This window comes from Balaenoptera physalus, assembly GCF_965194825.1.
Source record: "Balaenoptera physalus genome assembly, chromosome: 15".
NCBI lineage: Eukaryota > Metazoa > Chordata > Mammalia > Artiodactyla > Balaenopteridae > Balaenoptera > Balaenoptera physalus.
The window spans coordinates 68,405,875-68,424,174 of record NC_138894.1 but is presented as its reverse complement, the minus strand read 5'-3'; the positions used below and the strand labels follow the sequence as shown (position 1 = coordinate 68,424,174).

The 18,300-nt window shown below is 35.7% G+C and overlaps 1 protein-coding gene across 4 annotated transcripts in view; it reads right to left on the bottom strand.

The window, feature by feature from the left end:
* Positions 1 to 5,141: 5,141 nt before the first annotated feature.
* STRN (striatin) overlaps positions 5,142 to 18,300 on the bottom strand; it is a 116,089-nt gene continuing 102,930 nt past the window's right edge. For all 4 annotated transcript variants that reach the window (XM_082427696.1, XM_082427698.1, XM_082427699.1 and 1 more), the window contains one exon: positions 5,142 to 18,219. In XM_082427696.1, the coding sequence (XP_082283822.1) occupies positions 18,050 to 18,219 (170 nt within the window). In that variant the 3' untranslated portion in view covers positions 5,142 to 18,049. The remainder of the gene's footprint in view (positions 18,220 to 18,300) is intronic.

Genomic DNA, 18,300 nt, shown 5'->3' with positions numbered 1-18,300 from the left:
TATCTGAAAACTGTTGTTGTTGTTTTCTCTATTTTTAAAAGTTGTGTAAATCTGGTCTCTGTTTCTCCATCTTGGTCTAATTTTAAAGAGCAAAGGAAGTCCACTTTTTATATCAGAAGGTTAGAAAGTTTTGTGTTTTTTTTTTTTTTCAAATTGCTTGGCTCAAAGTATTTATGCCTAAACATGTTTATTTTTTATGGCATTTCTTAAGTTTTTTTAGCATCTTCCGGAAAACAAACCAACCTCTTCTAAGGTTTAAAAGATAATCCTCTTGGGGTAGAAAGAATGCAAGAAGAGTCATACGTCAAACTTAAACAACAACCTTAAACAACAAATTTAAACAACCACCTTGGGACAAACTCAAGACTATATGTAAGACGATAGATTTCTTCAAGATTTGTGTGAAATGAAGCCTACTTACCATGCTTTGGTGTTTGATCATTCTTCAGAAAATGAGTGTATTCAAAGCAGGGAATGGACAAACAAGATTAGAATGACTGTGATGTCCTATGGAGGAAGCAAATGTCTCATTTGGGAGGTGATTGGAGACACTATTTTCAAGATATAAGAATATCAGGATATTGGGACTCAGTGTCTACAAATTACATATATTACCTTTCACAATCAGGTTGAGAGAGGAAAGATAAGGGAAAATGCAAAATAGAAATGAGTGACTAAGGAGATTCCATTCTAAGGTTATCTAGAGATAACCTTCTAGACAAAGGTTTGTTGTCTAACCTAACAGCCATTTGAAATTGACTTATCACTTGCCATCGCCTACCACCAGAGGCTGAAAAAGTGAGATACTCACTTTATCAACATGCATTAAATGTAGGGAGGCAATGTTCTGGCCAATGAGATATGGGGAAGTCTGCCAGAGGGAGGGCCTCTGGGAATATTTCCTTTACTGTCAAAAGGAGAAAAGTCCTAATTAGTACTGCCCTTCCCCCTTTTTACCTTCTTCTTACCTTGAACTTCTATAACGTGACTGGTATTGTGAGAGCCATCTTGAAGCCAAACAATAGATGAAGTTACTCTAAGAATGGCAGAAGAGAAATAAAAAGAGCCTGGATCTTTCTTCACATTTTGAACATGTACAACCAATGCCAATAACCTCCTCCTTCTTATCATAGGGGAGGAATAACCCCTAATTTTTAGGCCATTATTTGTTTGGTTTTCTTAAGCATGAAGGCTAATTCCATTCCTTGCTGAAACAGAAACAGAAAGCATATTGGCAGGGCTGCACTTTGTCTGAATATTGAAAACAAATGGTCCAGTAATAATGACCGAACACACTTGGAATAAGATAGATAAGTGGCTAGTACTCATGACCCATTCCAGATTATTCTTTGCCATTTGTTTTACATGTTTGTACCTAAGAAGAGTTTTCAAATTCTTGGGAACTTGTCCACTGACTGTATAGTATCAGAAACCAAACTACTTTGCACACTCTTCCGAATGGCATGGAAACAAGAGAGGTTGGGATGCAGCAATGAGATTCGAGGAGAGGGGAAAAAAAGAATTGGTGTCGTTACTTTTCAAAGGTAAGGGAAACGGAGAAAAAGAGTAACACACCTCCTCAGTTACTGATCCAGGAATCTTCAGATGAGATTCTGAGCAAATTCTTGGTCTACTTTAATTTTCTCTTCCTTGTCCTTCAAGTTGCCATGGGGAATTCAGTATGAAAAATGAGTACTTCTTTTGCTTGAACCGTTCACCATTTATAATCATAGAGCCCAACAGTGAGCAGGCTATCATCCTTTTTTTTTTTTTATAAATTTACTTATTTATCTTTGGCTGCATTGGGTCTTTGTTGCTGAGCGCGGGCTTTCTCTAGTTGCAGTGAGCAGGGGCTACTCTTCGTTGTGGTGCGTAGGCTTCTCATTGCGGTGGCTTCTCTTGTTTTGGAGCACGGGTTCTAGGCACGCGGGCTTCAGTAGTTGTGGCTCGCGGGCTCTAGAGCGCAGGCTCAGTAGTTGTGGCGCACGGGCTTAGTTGCTCCGCAGCATGTGGGATCTTCCCGGCCCAGGGCTCAAATCCGTGTCCCCTGCATTGGCAGGCGGATTCTTAACCACTGCGTGACCAGGGAAGTCCAGGCTATCATCTTTGTTGTAACTTTTGCTTCATTCAAACCTGAGCCTTTCATATATACGTAGGGCATCTTCACAATTTGCAATTCACATGGCAAGCGACACTGGCCAACTTGAGCATAACTAATTATCCTAATCCCCAAGGAGGTGAGAAGAAGCTAAGAGATGAGCTGAGTCCTCTGTATGTCTCTGAGGCAGGAAGAGTTATCGGGAGGCTTAGACACAGAAAGCCTTCCTTCCATGGCTTTCATAGCACACTGACAACCCATTTGCTTCCAAACAACTAGTACTCAGAGCAGAGATTGCCATGTCTTCCACCACTTCTGGAACACATCATAGTGCCTAGCAGCTGAGCCCTATGAACAGACAGTAACACATACAAGAAGCCAAGTTATCAGAGATGGGGGGAAAACCAACAGATCAGAAAAAGTTTTCAGTGAAATAGGGTTGTGGATGTGATGGACAACTTCCAAAAATAATTAGGTCCATGTAAGTAGATTAAATTATAACAAACATACACAAAAGAGTCCCTGAAACTTAAAAAACAAAAGGAAAGGAGAAAGGTCATGCATGAGATGGGAATTTGTGGCCTGAAAGTGGAAAACTATCTCAAATCATAGGTCAAAATTAATTCCTTAACCAGAAGAATTTTTAAAAATTACTTCCAGACAAAAAGAGCAAGTGACATGTGAAGCAAAAAGATTCTGGTTAGCATCACACGTCTCAACTGCAACACTAAGAATATGATGTTTTTTAGGCCACTGGACAAACAGAGCAGTAATCCCAAATACTATACCCAACCAAGATATCACTTACCTATTAGGATGAAAAAAGAACTGTGGCTTACCAGAGATTCAGAGAGTATATTACCCCACCTGAGGAAAATACTAAGAAACAAACAAGATATTAATTAGAAGACAGACTTCAATGTAGCAGAAAATAAAGGAAGCAGAGGGAAATAGGGGTGAGCAATAAACCTTAATATATGTGTATATGTGTATATAGCCAAGAGCTAGGGAGGCAAAATGCATGAGACAGTCCTACACAATAAAGAAGGCCTCGGGACCAAAAGATTTCTCAGCTAAGTTCCACCTAATCTTTAACAGGTAATTTCAATGATCTCATATTTAAACAATTCTAAACCATAGACAAAGACGAAAATCTCCCCAATTCATTTTATGAAACAGCATTATTCTAAAAACATTTTATTCAAAAAAAATGTGTACATGTAAGTCAGATGAATTTTCATTAACTAAACAATGCACCATAAACAGGCATCCAGATAAAGAAACAAAACATTACCAGCACTCCAGAAGTCCCCCTCAGACTTCCTTTCAGACACTGTCTCCTCCCCTGCCTACCTTCCACTGAGGATAACCACTTTCCTGACTTCTAACAGCATAGATTAGTTTTGCCTGTTTTTGTACTTTATATGAAGGAAAGCACATAGCATTCTTTTATATCTGGCTTTTTAGGCTGATCATAATGCTTCTGAGATTCATCCATATGTTGCACATAGTTATAAACTGTTCTCATTGGAGTTATAAACTGTTCTCATTGGATCATATTCCATTGTATGAACACACAAAAATGTATTATCCATTCTACAGGTGGATGGACTTTTAGGTAGTTTAAGGTTTGAGGCTATTAGTAATAGTGTTGCTATAAACATTCTAAAACATATCTTTTGGTGAACATATGTATGCATTTTATTGGGTGTATGCCTAGAAGCAGAATTACTAGATTCCATGGTATGAATATTTTCACTTTAGTAGATTCTGCCAGATGGTTTTCCAATAAATTGGAAACTGTATTTGAAAAAATTTTCATTCTCACCAGCAGTGGGTGAGCCTTCTGATTACTCCCATATTTTGCCAACCTGCATAATTTTTTACACCTAATAAAATAATCCACTAAAGAAATCTATAGACTAATCTCACTTATGAATATTCATGCTAAAGTTCTAAATAAAAGATTAGCAACTGGAATACTGATTTATAAGAAAAGAATAACACATTATGACCAAGCAGGCTTTATTACAAGGAGACAAGAGTGGTTTCATGTCAGCAACTCCACACATAATCCAGCTAGTCAACAGATTAAAAGAAAGTAACACCTGACCACATCAAAAGATGCTGAAAAGGCATTTGATGAAATTAGCAGCTATACCTAACAGAATCTCTTGGTAAAACAGGAAAGAATGTATTTAAATAAGATAAAGATTATTTACCAAGTAGCAACACAAATATTCTAAATAACTAAATACTCAAACTATTTTAGCTAAAATCAATAACAGAGATGCCTGCTATCACTGTTATCACTCAACACTATGATGGCGTTTATAGACAATAAAGATTCTAGAAAAGAATCTGTCAAACATTGCAAAAAACGTTGAATTATTTGTGTCATCATTATATTTCTACAAATCCCAAGAGACTCTAGTGAAAACTGCTGAAATTAATGAGAAAATTTAGCAAGTATATATAGTAAAGTTGTATACAAGGTAAGTACACAGAAAAAAACAGGCTTTTCCTTTATTTATAATAAGCCTTTAGAAATGGAAATGGAAAAAAAAATCCATTCACAGTAATGACCAAAAGGCTAAGAAATAAGAATACATTTGATAAAAAAGACGCAAGACTTAAATGAAGAAAACTCTCAAATCTTACTAAAGCTATAGACAAGACCTGAGCAAACTGAAAATGATACAATTTTCTTAGTTCTTAGAAGACAATATCATATGTCAAACTTCCCAAAATTAATCTGAAAATTTAATGCAATTTCAACCCCTAATTGGATAAAGTGATCACAAATTTCAAATGGCCAAGAAAAGTAGTAAAAAGAACAGTAGGTAGGCGTGTGGGGTAGGAAAATGCTCTGCCTGATCATTTTATAAAACCACTGTTCACAAAGAGAAGAGAAATCCACTGTAATTGAATCCATATGATATTGCCATATGTAAAGAGAACTAGAAGTGAAACAGAATAGCATACTGAGAAATAAATCTCATCATATGTGAAAATTTAATATACGACAAAGTTGGTGTTTCAATTCATTGGGAAAAGATAGTTTATTTAATAAAGGGTGCTAGAACAATTGGCAACTCACTCGGAAGAAAGTAAAGTTGCATCCATAGCTTGCATTGTATACAAAAACAAATTCAAAATGGAGTAGACAAATTAAAAATAAATAAATAAAATGCAAAAGCCATTCCAGGAGACTATACATGCCACTCAGGGGTGAAGACCTTAAACAATACAGAATACTTCAAAATGTTTATATATTCATAAATGTCTGTATTTTGAAAAATAAAATAATATATTGGATATATACCAATATAAAGTTTTGAATGGGAAAAGATATTATAAATATGGTCAATAGACAAATCAAAGATCTGGAGAAAATTAGCAAATAATAAGAGAAAGAGTTTATAATACACAAAGAGCACTTATAATTTTTTTAAAAGACTGAAAATATGGGCGAAATGTTAATAAAAATCAAAAATCAAAATGAATAAAAATGAATAAAAATTTTAAATGTGAATTAAAAATTACAAATATGCCATTCACCTTAAGAGTGAAATCCAAATGGCTAAGTTTTCTATGGAAAAAGTACTTATTAATGTGGTTAATAGACAGCTTATAAGAGTTAGAAAAAAATGTTTGCAACCAAGAGTAGGAAGGCTTAATATATAAAAAGCTCCTACAAACTAAATAAAAAGACAAACACAATAGAAACATGAGCAAAAATATGAATAAAAATTAAAATGAATATAAAGGTACAAATAAAAATATGAATATTTATGGTAGGCAGAATTCTAAGATGGTCCCCATGATCTCTGCCCCTGGTGTTACTCCTATGATAATGCTACATTTACAGGGCAAAGGGCCTTTGCAGATGTAACTAAGGATACTAACCAGTTGACATTAACATACAGAAATTATCTGGGTGGACTTAACCTAGTCACATGAGCCCTTTAAAAAGCCTGGTAGCAGAAAACAAAGAGTCAAAGCATGAGAAGGATTCGATGTATGCCTGCTAGCTTTGAAGATGGAGGGGACCACGTGCAAGGGCTGGAGGGTAGCCTCTAGGAGCTGAGAACAACCCTAGTTGACAGTCAGCAAGGGAACAGAGACCTCCATCTTGCAACCATCCTACAATCCCAAGGAAGCGAATTCTGCCAACATATATGAGCTTGGAAGTGAATTCTTCCCCAGAGCCTTCAGCTAAGAGCCCAGTCTGGCACACACCTTCATTCCAGCCTTACTGGAAACTAAATAGAGAGCCCAATCAAAGCCTGCTTGAAGTTCTAACCCACAGAACCATGAGATAATCAGTGGGTGGTGTTTTAAGCTGTTAAATTTGTGGTAATTTGTTATGCAGAGATAGAAAACTAATACAATAAGTAAATTATGAATGAAATCCAAATGACCAAAGAACATATGGAAAGTTTTCCAGATTTACAGTAGTAATGAAAATGCAAATTAAAAAAACACTGCGAAATCACTATACCCACCACCAGGCTTTTTTTCCTTTCCTTTTCTTTTTTTTAAATGCTACAACAGTTTTTGCTAATGGGTATAAAGGGTAACAGTATTTTTGTACATTTACTGATGGAAATATAAACTGTCCCAGCCTTTTTGGGAGACAACCTGTCAACATTTATTTAAAAATTTTAAATTGACATACCCCTTAACCCAGCAATCCTACTCCAGGGAATCTATTCCATAGAAGTAAAACCATCATGGTCATGAATATGTGCACAGGCACAATTACCATAATAGTAAAAACATGGTGACAAAGTAAATGCCCATCAATATGGAAGAGGTTTAATAACCTCTCCATCATCATACAGTATTACCCAGCACTAAAAAGAGTAAGAGCTATGACAGACTTGGAGGGATTTTTATCATACATTGTTGGATAAGAAAAGATGCAGAGGATATATATGATCCCATTTAAAGCAAACTGACCCACCCAAAAAATCTCATTATATATAAAATTGTGTGTGTATATTAAGAAATTTAAAAGCGATTATATATGTATAGACTTGTAAGGGGCTCACAATACACATTACATTTTAGAAGTTGCAGAGTAACTGTAGAAAAAGACAAAACCCCGTATGTAATATTTGTAGGAATAAGAATAGATATATCAGGCTGCTACAAGGGAGGTGGGAGTGAAATGGTATGGTGGGATATGATTAGTTTTGCCATTATGCATCTTTATTATTTCATTTATTGCTCTTTTGTGATGTTCTTTTAATTAACTGTATTAAATTATAGTACTATTAATTTGTACCACTCTTTTAATCTAACATCAAATCATCTCCCTTCCCTTTTTTTTCCTCAGTACTTATCACTAATATTCAATGTATTTTACTTATTTGTTGTTTGTTTTCCCCAACTATAATGTCAGCTGCAGGTAAAGGATTTTATCTGTTCACTGCTGAATGCCAGCACCTAGAACTCTCTGGCACATAGCAGGCACTCAACTATTGAGGAAACTAATATTTTATGTATAATTTAAGGGTTCCTCTTGATGTTCATTTTAACCTGATTTCTCCTAAAAAACCTGATATTTCAGAAGCTATCAGGAGTGTGACAGAATTACATAAGAAGACTGAATTCAGGGAGTGAATAATAGTTCTTTGATACTTATTACTGCCTGACATTTTATCAGGTGTTATATATCTATTATCTCAAGTCAATCTAAGTAGGCAGATCTATAATACCCATTTTGTAGATGAAAAACCAACTCAGATTAGCTTATCTAAAGTCTCATGGCCAATAAATGTCCTGTGCCCAGGCCAAAATCCTGTTCTTTCCTCTGTGCTATACTGGTTGTAAAGGAATCTTGTTTCAATAATTAAAAAAGAGATAACAGTTCTTACATAATATATAGGTTTAATATTATTTTGATTTATTTAGTTGAATATTTCATAGTCACATAATTCACTGCTCTGTTGATGATTCTATTAATGATTTAAAAGTCATTTGACTGTTAAATATAAATACCCTGTCCCTAACTAGTGTTCCTGAAACAATTAAGCTGTTCAGCTCAAGGTCTCAAGCCTCCTGGGCCCTGCTGGAGTGGCAGCAGCACCCCAAGACAACACAGAACTATTCCTAGGAGACGTAATAAACATTCAGACAATTACCATCAAATCTTCAAGACAAAATCAGCCCTAAGAACATCCTGAGGGATTTTGTCCCAGACTCTTCCAACTCCAAAGCAAGCTCCCCAGAGAAATGTCTTTCTTGACAACCTTCTACTGGGAGAAGCTTCCTACCTCTTTGGAGAAAAATGCCCGTCAGGAAGAGCAGGACCATCTGAGGGTCACAAGGGAGAAGAGTGGTGGACCCTGTCTGGGCCCAAGACAGTCAAGGCAGGGTTAGGTTCCAGGCTGGACAGTTCCCTGTCAAGGGATCAGAGGCCAGTGGGTTGGTGTTCAGGAGGATAGGGGGGACAGAAGGGATACCACAGCAGGGCTTAGAGAGATCTCCTACTCCCCCGCATGCTTTGCTCAGTTCCAAAGCAGCCAAAAGTGGAAGTGCGTAGCAGAAGAGGGTGCTGCCTTGGGCATTCTGTTGCCACCTTTCAGGTGAGGTCCAGATTCCTCCCCAAGGAGGGTGCAGACCTCAATCTTAGCGTCAGCTCCACAGACCTAAATACATTTGAGATTGCCAAGGGACTGGCAGGGATGCTTTTTTCTTTTCCTTTGTTTTTGGTGATCTGGATAGATTTAGAGTTTCAAAATGTGTTCTCTGATCACTCAACCAATAAATATTTATCGAGTACTTTCTATATGGTAAGGCACCAGGAGAAGTGTTGAGGAATATAAGAAAAACAAATATGGTCCCTGCCTCAAGGAGCTTAGAGACAGCAGCAAACAAATAACCATCAACTCTTATTTTTTAGGTGACAAGTGAGCAATACCTAATATGTAAAATCTGAGTTGAGAATGGGGTTAGAATCAAAGCATTCAGAATAAAACTCATCAATACCTGCTCCTCATGCCTCAAAAAAAAAAAAAAAAACACAAGATTTTGAAAGATATGTATGTAAATTAGACTTATTGTATATTCCCTGCCAATCTTTGTACTCCCAAAACAATTCTAAAATTCACACAAAATAAAATGTGATTATCCGCAGAGGCAAGCTGTATGTAACTTGCATACATCAAGGGTATAAACCTGCCTTGATCTACAACCTTCAAGTTCAAAAGTAAAATTATTTCTGCCCCCAGAAAGCAATGTTTCTAAGAGAAAAAAGTCTGCTTGCAAGTTTTATTTTTTTTATTGTAATCATCACATATATATTCCTAGGTATCCTACAACAATGAGAAATAAGGAGCTTATTGTCCTGCTTGTTTAAAAGGCTGATCAAAGGAATAAAATAAAGTCTGAATGTTTTAGAGTTGGGAAAAAAACCTCGTTTCTTCTGACCCTGAGATATACAAGGAAACTGAACAGGTACTATTTCATTGAAAAAGTTTCCTCTTAAACGAACTGATTGTTAAATGGTATTTTGGCTAAACAAGCATACTTTCAAAATCTGTGCATGGCAATTGGCAGAATCTAACCTTATCCTTGTTAGCTCTGAAGGGACACTATTAACATTACTTACGTGGTATACATGCTCTATCTTAATGTTCCATTCATTTCAACATTTATCAGATGCACAAGGCTCCATGGTTTACCTGCAAGCTACGTATAAAAATACTGCTTTTCCAGTCAGCAAAATACTAAGATATTTACCACATATGAAAGAATTCCTACATGGCACTTGAGTATTGGTGGGGAGCGGGGGTCAGGCGTGTTATCCATAAATTACTGCAAAAAGATACGTGAGACCATTGCATTCTTTTTCTAAAATACACACTGAGGGAAATAATTCCATCAATAGGATATTCTGAAATATGTGGGCTCAAAGCTTGTAGAAAAATATGTAAATATTTTAAAAAATGCTTCTAAAAGCACAAAGTCATTCAAAACAACAGAACTCATTCTATAAAAATGATTCTACCTTTTCATGAGATTACCACTTGGCTACATTAGGACATTTCTTACATGTCTGGTCTTCATTCTGACATATGCAGATGACACAGCATAACCTGGGCTTATGTTAATATAGCTTCCTACAATATAATAAAAAGCTATGTTGTCTGACACTTTAACCGGGGGACTCCTGGATACTTTTGATGTAGTTCCCCAAAATCTTTAATTTAGATGACAGGGATCAATGACAAAAAAAGCCAGAACTGGAACCATTCACTTTTACAGATCAAAAGGCTCTCAGAGGTCATCTTTACAAGTCTTTTAACAAGAAAGGAAGACAATGGGTGATGGGTCCAGATCAGAGGCTGTGTTTTCCTTTTCAGTGTGGTACATCTTTCCCCACACCCGCACCCAAGTTATCCAGCACCAAAAGTAAACTTTCTGATGAGTTTCTTTTGCTTTAAGGTAAGTTAATCTTATTTATTTCTGAAAAATTACTGCCTTGGTCCCACTTCCATAAGGAAGGAGTAGGTGATGTCAGTATACATTAAAATTTCAACACATTATACACCACAAGCTGCTTATTTTCTCAACATATGCTTAACATAAAATTTTGCTTTCCATGCATGCAGTTTTTTTTTTTTTAATTAAAGAAAGTTTTTCAGTTTGGGAATTCTCATTTGTGAATGATGGGTTTCCCTACCATTACCCTTAATTTGATGATGCTATTATATGAGGTAATTCAAAAATATCTTTGGTTTGAGGTTATAGATTGGGAACCTGATACACACCCTGGATCTTATAAGGACATGAAAAACTTTGGCATGTGAATTAATAATACTAATTCTAGTACTCCAAGTGCTATTTAACATGTTTTGCTGTGGGTTCTCCTTTATATCACTGGATTAACTCTCTCTTTAAAGAGGCACACAGGAAAAGTCAAAAGGGAGTTAGCATCTGGACCAGTCTTCCTGTAAGGTGAATGGCTAAATAACCAAGGACGAGAGAATTTTCTATGAAACAGATCCTTCCAGTAGGAAAGATATTGCAGATTTTATTCTCCCAAATAGTCAGATCCTTCTTCAAGTCTGACCAAAAACACCATTACCTTTAGTCTAATAACAACTAAGAATAAGAAAGGGCTTAGGGTTTTGTAAGATCTAAGTGAAACTTGAAGTGAGTGATTTTCCGTTTGGTGGGTTTTGCATTCTGTTTGGTTTTGAAAGTATATAAAATATACTAAATTAGAATTTGTGTTTCAGAAAATATGGAATCTAATTTTCAAAGTTGCATGTCAGCGCTTCTCCACAGAGCTAGAGCGGCCCCATCATTGTAAACGACAGGTATAACTGAGAAGTTAACAAGTGGAGGGATGTGTTATGGTTATAGTGTTGGATGCTGCCAGATTTCCAGGTGTTCCTGGGGAATATCTAAGTGCCAGGACAACCTAGGACCCTTCAAAACCTCAGTGGTGCCCTTGGGAAACCTAAAGCAGGTTAGAATACCATTCTGAACCTGGGCTGACCCCAGAGGGTCCATCAATCCCTGAAAAACTTTTGGAGTCCTCTTGACCTTCTGAGCTAGATTACTCTAAAACAACTCCAGCAAATCACGTCTCAGTTCTCATTACAAGGGACAAAAGGGACATTTCTGACACTACTGAAAAATGTGTACATACCAAAGAATAGAACACTTGTTACTACAGCATATGAAACATCATAGAACAGTGGATAGTTTCAAGGACACCAGAAGCGGTACCTTTTAGATTCTATATATTATTGTGGCTCCAGAGTGGAACAAAGAGATAGTGAGTTCTGAGCAGAAGCCCTTGAAAAATAATGTTGATCTGAAGGAGCAAGGGGTAGACGGCTTACGCTTGCCTGTTAAGTAGCCAAACAAAGAAAAAATAAAAGCACATTAAATTTATATGTGTATGTGTATGTATAATTTTTTAAATTATGTAACTGAACACTTGAGAAAAAATATACATATGTCCCTGAAAGTATCATGATCCAATCGTGTTGGGTATTTTAATTTTACTGGTTTTCCAAAGCCCCAAACTCTCTATAATGATAAATTTCTCCACCTTCCTTACAATCAATAATTAAGATTGGTTCATTACTTTGGATTCACATCTACTTTGTCTAATACACTTTTATTTCTCTGCCCCCCTTTACTACCTAACCCCCAAAACAAAATCAGGTTGTATTAAAAGTATTTTAACTGCAAACCCACTAGATTCCAAATCTGACAAATATTTCAATTCATGAGACACCTATAGCACATTATCTATATTTGTACACTTTATTTAAAAACAAATAATACACTTAGAGCCACCAAAAAAGGATATCTTAATTAGCTTATCCATACCCTGAATTTACAAAAGAAACTTCTTGCACCACAAAAATTAGCATTTGGATTAATTTACATTAATTGATATTACACCTAAATTTTAAAATACCTGAAGATCAAACAAGCTGGCCCAGGGATCACCAGTTGGAGGGGTGAAGGGGTGTGGAGAAAAGGAGTTATTGATGAATCTGAACTGATGATGTCCTGAGGTCAGCTCTAGTAAACTGAAGTGGAGAAGACATAAAATAACCAGTAGATTACAGGATTTGTAATCCTTCTGGATTACAAAACCAGAAGTGGTTCCTCCTGAAAACAGGTATTAGATCATATAGTTGGGATAGGTATAGGGGATACCTCTTAATCTGGATTGGAAAAAAGCTGTGTGGAGAAGGGGGTTGTATTTGTTTCTCACAAGAGGCAAACTTCAGCCAAACAATGAAAAGAAAGTACGGAGGGTGGTATGTGGTAGACTGAAGGCTTTCTGATTGCTGATAACACCAAATTTAGCAGCTCTCTACAAGTCAACTGAAATACCATTCTCTAAGACATTTTCAGAGAGGAGCTAACACACAACCAGGGAAAAATCATTCTACGTTAACAAGGCACTCACTGGTTCACAGCCTGTTAAAAACCCAGGCAGACATTAGAGTTAATTTAAATTAAAATGAACTTTCTAATTTGCATCCGAGGGATGACGGGCATGTGGTCCCAGTTAAATCAAATCTAAAGCTTGACTAGCAAAGATCCAGAAAATTCTGACTCTTAAGCACCACTTCAGGAATACTCCTAGAATAAATAAGTGGGATCTAGAGATCTCTGTTTGGCTTTATATTCGCTTTTTTTTTTTGGATTAAAAAAAAAAGATGCAATCTGTTTAATACTCTGTGAACCCGGCATCCCGATCCAGTTGGATGATGGATATATAGCCAATTAAAAAACTTTCAGTGGCACAAGTAGAATGATTCAAATCATCTACCAAGGACCTGACCTGTCCTTTGTTTTTTAAACACAGATATGTTAGTTTTCTGGACCTTCTTCTAAAATGAACTGAAGGAATTGATACGTTTCAGAAAAATATACATACAATTTCTGTCAGCTACTACTTTTGTACAACCTGAATCCCAGTGTTAAACAAAATAATGCAATTATATAAATAACTAAACAACCCAGTAACAGAGGGAACTTCTGAGTAAATAAAATTAATGATTAGATACTTGAAATAGCTTTCAAAGAATAAAGTAAGCTGAAGAAAATTATACTTAAGAGCTCTTTTCCCATGTAAATCAACAACAGTTTGGCTCTTGGCTGAAAGCATCACACAGACATATACTAACCAGAGACTATCTCCAAGTCATTATCAACATTGATGATAAATTTTAAGCAGTTCTTTCAAAAGAAAATCAAAATTAATTCTAAGCTTTTCAATCTGATTTGTGACATCTTTGTTCAATATAACTTAAATGACAAAGCCTGAGAAAAGCACCAACACAGATTTTTAAATTGCATCCAACCATTATTTTAGATGTCATAAAGATTTGTTTGAGTCAAAATGGCAGCAATGACAAAGAGGTAGATATGAAAGATGCCATTTAAATACTATTCTTAGGTGGAATTTTAACTAGTTCAGGTGTTTAGTTTAAAAATGATTTTCACTAGTTGAATCTTCATCACATAAGAATCATGACATGCTCTTGTGTAAAGGGGAAATATATGAAGTGCTAAAAAAGTGAGCCTTTAAAAATTACATTTACTTAGCCAACGTTAATGAGATCCCGTAATTTTGGTGAATCAATAATTTCTCCTACTACCTGAACTTGACTTACAATGAAAGAATAGCCATTTTCTTCTCTACTGAAATTTCTAGGAATTCACATTCAAAATTCTTGGAAAGTACTTATGGTGCTCAGAAGAGCACGAAGACAGCGCATGAAATGTCCCCTGAAGTCCTAGAAGTTGAACAGATACATTAAAAAGACACTGATGGTCACAAATCAGGACCTTCACAGATTGGCAAACACTCACACACACACACACACACACACACACACACACACACACACACACTCTCTCTCTCTCTCTCTCTCCCTCTCTCTCTCTCTCACACCCCTTCCCCCACAAAGAAACTCAATCCTCATCCTCACTGTAAGGCTGCATTTGTATTTTTTTTTTTCTAAAGGCACCTCTCTTTCTCTAGCTATTGCCTTCTTGATGATATCTGTTTTGTCAAAAATCCTGAATGTTCAATGGAAATAGTTCAGTACTGAGAATGGAATACTTTTCAATTCACATTTGAATAGCCAGGTTTTCTTACATTCAGATTTTAATAAACTAGAATGACAGTCTTTAAAACAAGCATGCTAGCCTATAATGAATATAGTATATACAGTAATTTAAACATTTAGAACTATATATTATACTGCAAAAGCAAACAGCACAACACTCATCATACTCGTCATCACCTGCTGTGTACACTACCTCCAAAAATGAACATACAAAACAGTAAAATGCACCTATGGTTTTATATATATATATATATATATATATATATATAGTCTATATATATTATATATATTCCTACAATATATATAATATATATTTATAAAATATACATACATTTTAGACATTTTCAAATAAATCTTCATCATTATCTCCAAAAGAAATTTATAGCAAGAATACTGAAGGAATGAAAGTCAGATAAACAAAAAATTTCTCACAAAGTTCGTTATCAGTGATACAGCTCAATTTCCCCCCTTTTAGTCATAACTAAAATGATTATAAAAGCTAAATACTTTGCATAACTAATTATCTGTTTAATGGCAAAAATTGCTAAACTTGTTCAATAGAAAAATACTGAAGGTCATTATATCACTTATGTTAAATATCTGTCTATGGTTCAAGTAGCAAATGAGCTCCATATGACAGCTGAGTTTTGAGAAGGGTGCTGCAAGCTCCCAGAGATGTATCCATAGCATGTGAAGATAAGGCAGGGACCCACATCTCCTGCTGATTTTCATACTATTCCAATACATTTCATCCAAAATATTTACAAATGAAGCACTATGACAGCATTTCAGTGACTGTTCAAATCTGGAATTTGTTCATTTTGTCAATTTTCATTGAATTTTTGATAAGCTGAGGGAAAAATCAGACACATATATGTGCTTCTATCTGGTTGGAAGACAGCTTTGGCTCATTTCTACACTGAGATCATAACAGTGCTAGTGGAGAAGAATCTCTGTTTCTGGGTACGATCTCCAAGAGCACAGCACTGGCTTTCTAAGGAACTTTCAACAGTTCCATCATTTGCACTACAGTCTACATATCTCATGGTTGTTTTCTACTTACTAACAGAAAAATGCATTTCAACCATGCGGCATAAAACGCAGATGAAGAGAGTGTCTTGGTTTTGAGAATTCCAGTGACAGAAGGAAAGCAGGCACTGCAGACCTTGGAAAGTAATTAAAGCAATAATTGGTAGAACAATAGCCTGTAGTCATCCATCACAAATATGCCAATTAAGAGCACCTGACTGGAATTTTCCAGTATCCTTCTACAAATGTTAGGTCAGCAACATCATTTATTTACTTTGTGAACAATCAAAAGAGGAATTCGCCAAACACAATGTGGAATTCTATACCTGCATGGGAATATAAACATTTAACTGGTAGCTCATATCCAGGTCAAATCATTTGAATACACAAAGGAGTCCCTTGAGCCCACTGTGAACCAAAGCACAGATGAAATGACAAGGTAGCTGTGTCAAAATATTAAAGCATATCTGTATATCAATTAGGCAAATTTAACACAGGTCTTTAAAGAAAACTTGCCTGTATACTACAGAATTCCAGAGGCAGATAAGCAGAAATTTTAAAGAAAAACTGTCAATTAATATTGACACTATCGTGATAAAACTTCTTCAGGGAGTAGATGTACATATTATCAGAAGTGCCATTGTTATGCTAATGGAATACACGGGCATAGGAATGTAGGAATTATATTAAAAGGTTACAATATTTACGGATATGGACTTTAAGTCTGAGAGCCTATTAAAAATACACTTTGCTGAAAATTTGGGTATTAGTAACTTATTTCTAATTTCCAGATTGGTCTCTGACATTTTGGGCAAATAAGAAAGAGTGTGAGGAGAGGTGAGACAGTTGTAGGGATGAGGTCTATATACTGGGTCCAGACAGTGGGGTCATGGAAATCCCAAGAGTTGACCATATGTGGGTCATAGGTAAGGTGCGCTCAGGGAACCCTGGTTCTTCAAGAATGGTTTTCCCCAGAAACAGTACTGATTCACTGCCTATTAAAGCATGCTGTGTATTCCAATTAGACACTGGAGGTGGGGTAGGGAGAGGGAAAGAAAGAGAGAACCCTTTAGCCAATATTATACACCAAACTATTCCATCTAGATTTCCAAGAGGTTCTTCTTCTTAGAGATATTAATAAGGGAATTCCTGGGGCACAAAACATTTGCTTTATTTAGTACTTCTGCAAAAGCAGCCGCCTGAGGTTAACCATATCCTTTGGACTATTAAAACATAATAATTATGAACTATTTTTGGTAGGTGTCAGATAATTTGAATATAAGAGACAAAGAAGAAAGAGTAGAGATCATCTGAAGCTTGGTTATGTGGGTTTTGATAAATAAGTACTTGCAAATAACTTCCAGCTTTTCAACCACTGAAAGGTAAGATTTCATTGATAGGAAATAATCACTCTGGTACTATAAACATCCCATGAATAAAATGAATTTTAAAATTAACAGAAATTATTATAAAGATATGACCTGCTTGCCATTAAAAATAAACAGAATCTTAAACCTGAATAAGTTAAATCCTTTAGTAAAAGCAGACTCTATCAACTATTCTTCATAATGGTGAGTGCTTTTGACAGCTAAACTTTAGAATGGTACCAAATCTATTTTCAAAAATGTAATACAATATAGAAATCTGCTTAAAAACTAAATATTTGTTTAGCATTTCTGAATAATAATATATTTAACATGTTATTGCATTTCTTTTTTTCCCTCTAATAGGTAAAATGTTTTGCCAGGTGCTCTATGAGAACAGTTGAAAGGAGAGCTAAATTAAAAACTCATTTTAACACTGCCTGGTCATTATGCACATAGGGGTTAGTACAACAGATATGATAAAGATTACTGTTTTGACTACCTAATATGTTTAACAAGATTTCTCAGGGGAGAACTAGGTCTAAATTTCCATTCTTCCTCTACTCATTCCCAGCCATCAACCTTTTTAATTATCCCTTATAATGTGCCCTATTTACTCAATAGGGGTAAGCTAAACCTATGTTCTTCGCTCAGGCCTGCCTAGCGAATTAGAACAACCTCAGAAATAAAAGCTCCTATTTTGGGAAAAATTTTAAAGTTTTCAGGCTCACAGATTCAGCTGAGCTTGCAGCAACCTGAACAAACCGTAGGTTTAGAAAACGAATTGCAAAACTATACTTTAACAAATGTTCTCTGTGCTCCTTCAGCAGAACAAAAGGGCTGGATGGGTTGACTCTTGCCCCGGTCTTCTGTATCTCTTTTGTGCAGTTGATTATTTATAAAGAGCTAGAAGGTGAAGATGATGCATTGTGTCATACAAAGACTTTAGCCAGTGCATCAGCCCCAGCACTGGCTATATAGCATTTGGATGGGTGGAAAGCTACATCATGAATTGATTCTTCAAACTTTTTCCGATGAGCTGTGAACTCTTGGATACACGTCTTACTTTCTAGGTTCCATAAACGTATTGAACAGTCATGACCTATATCAAAAGAAAAGAAATTAAGAGAAAAATTACATTAAATATAAAAATGGTAAGAATAAATAAATAATCCATAGTTGT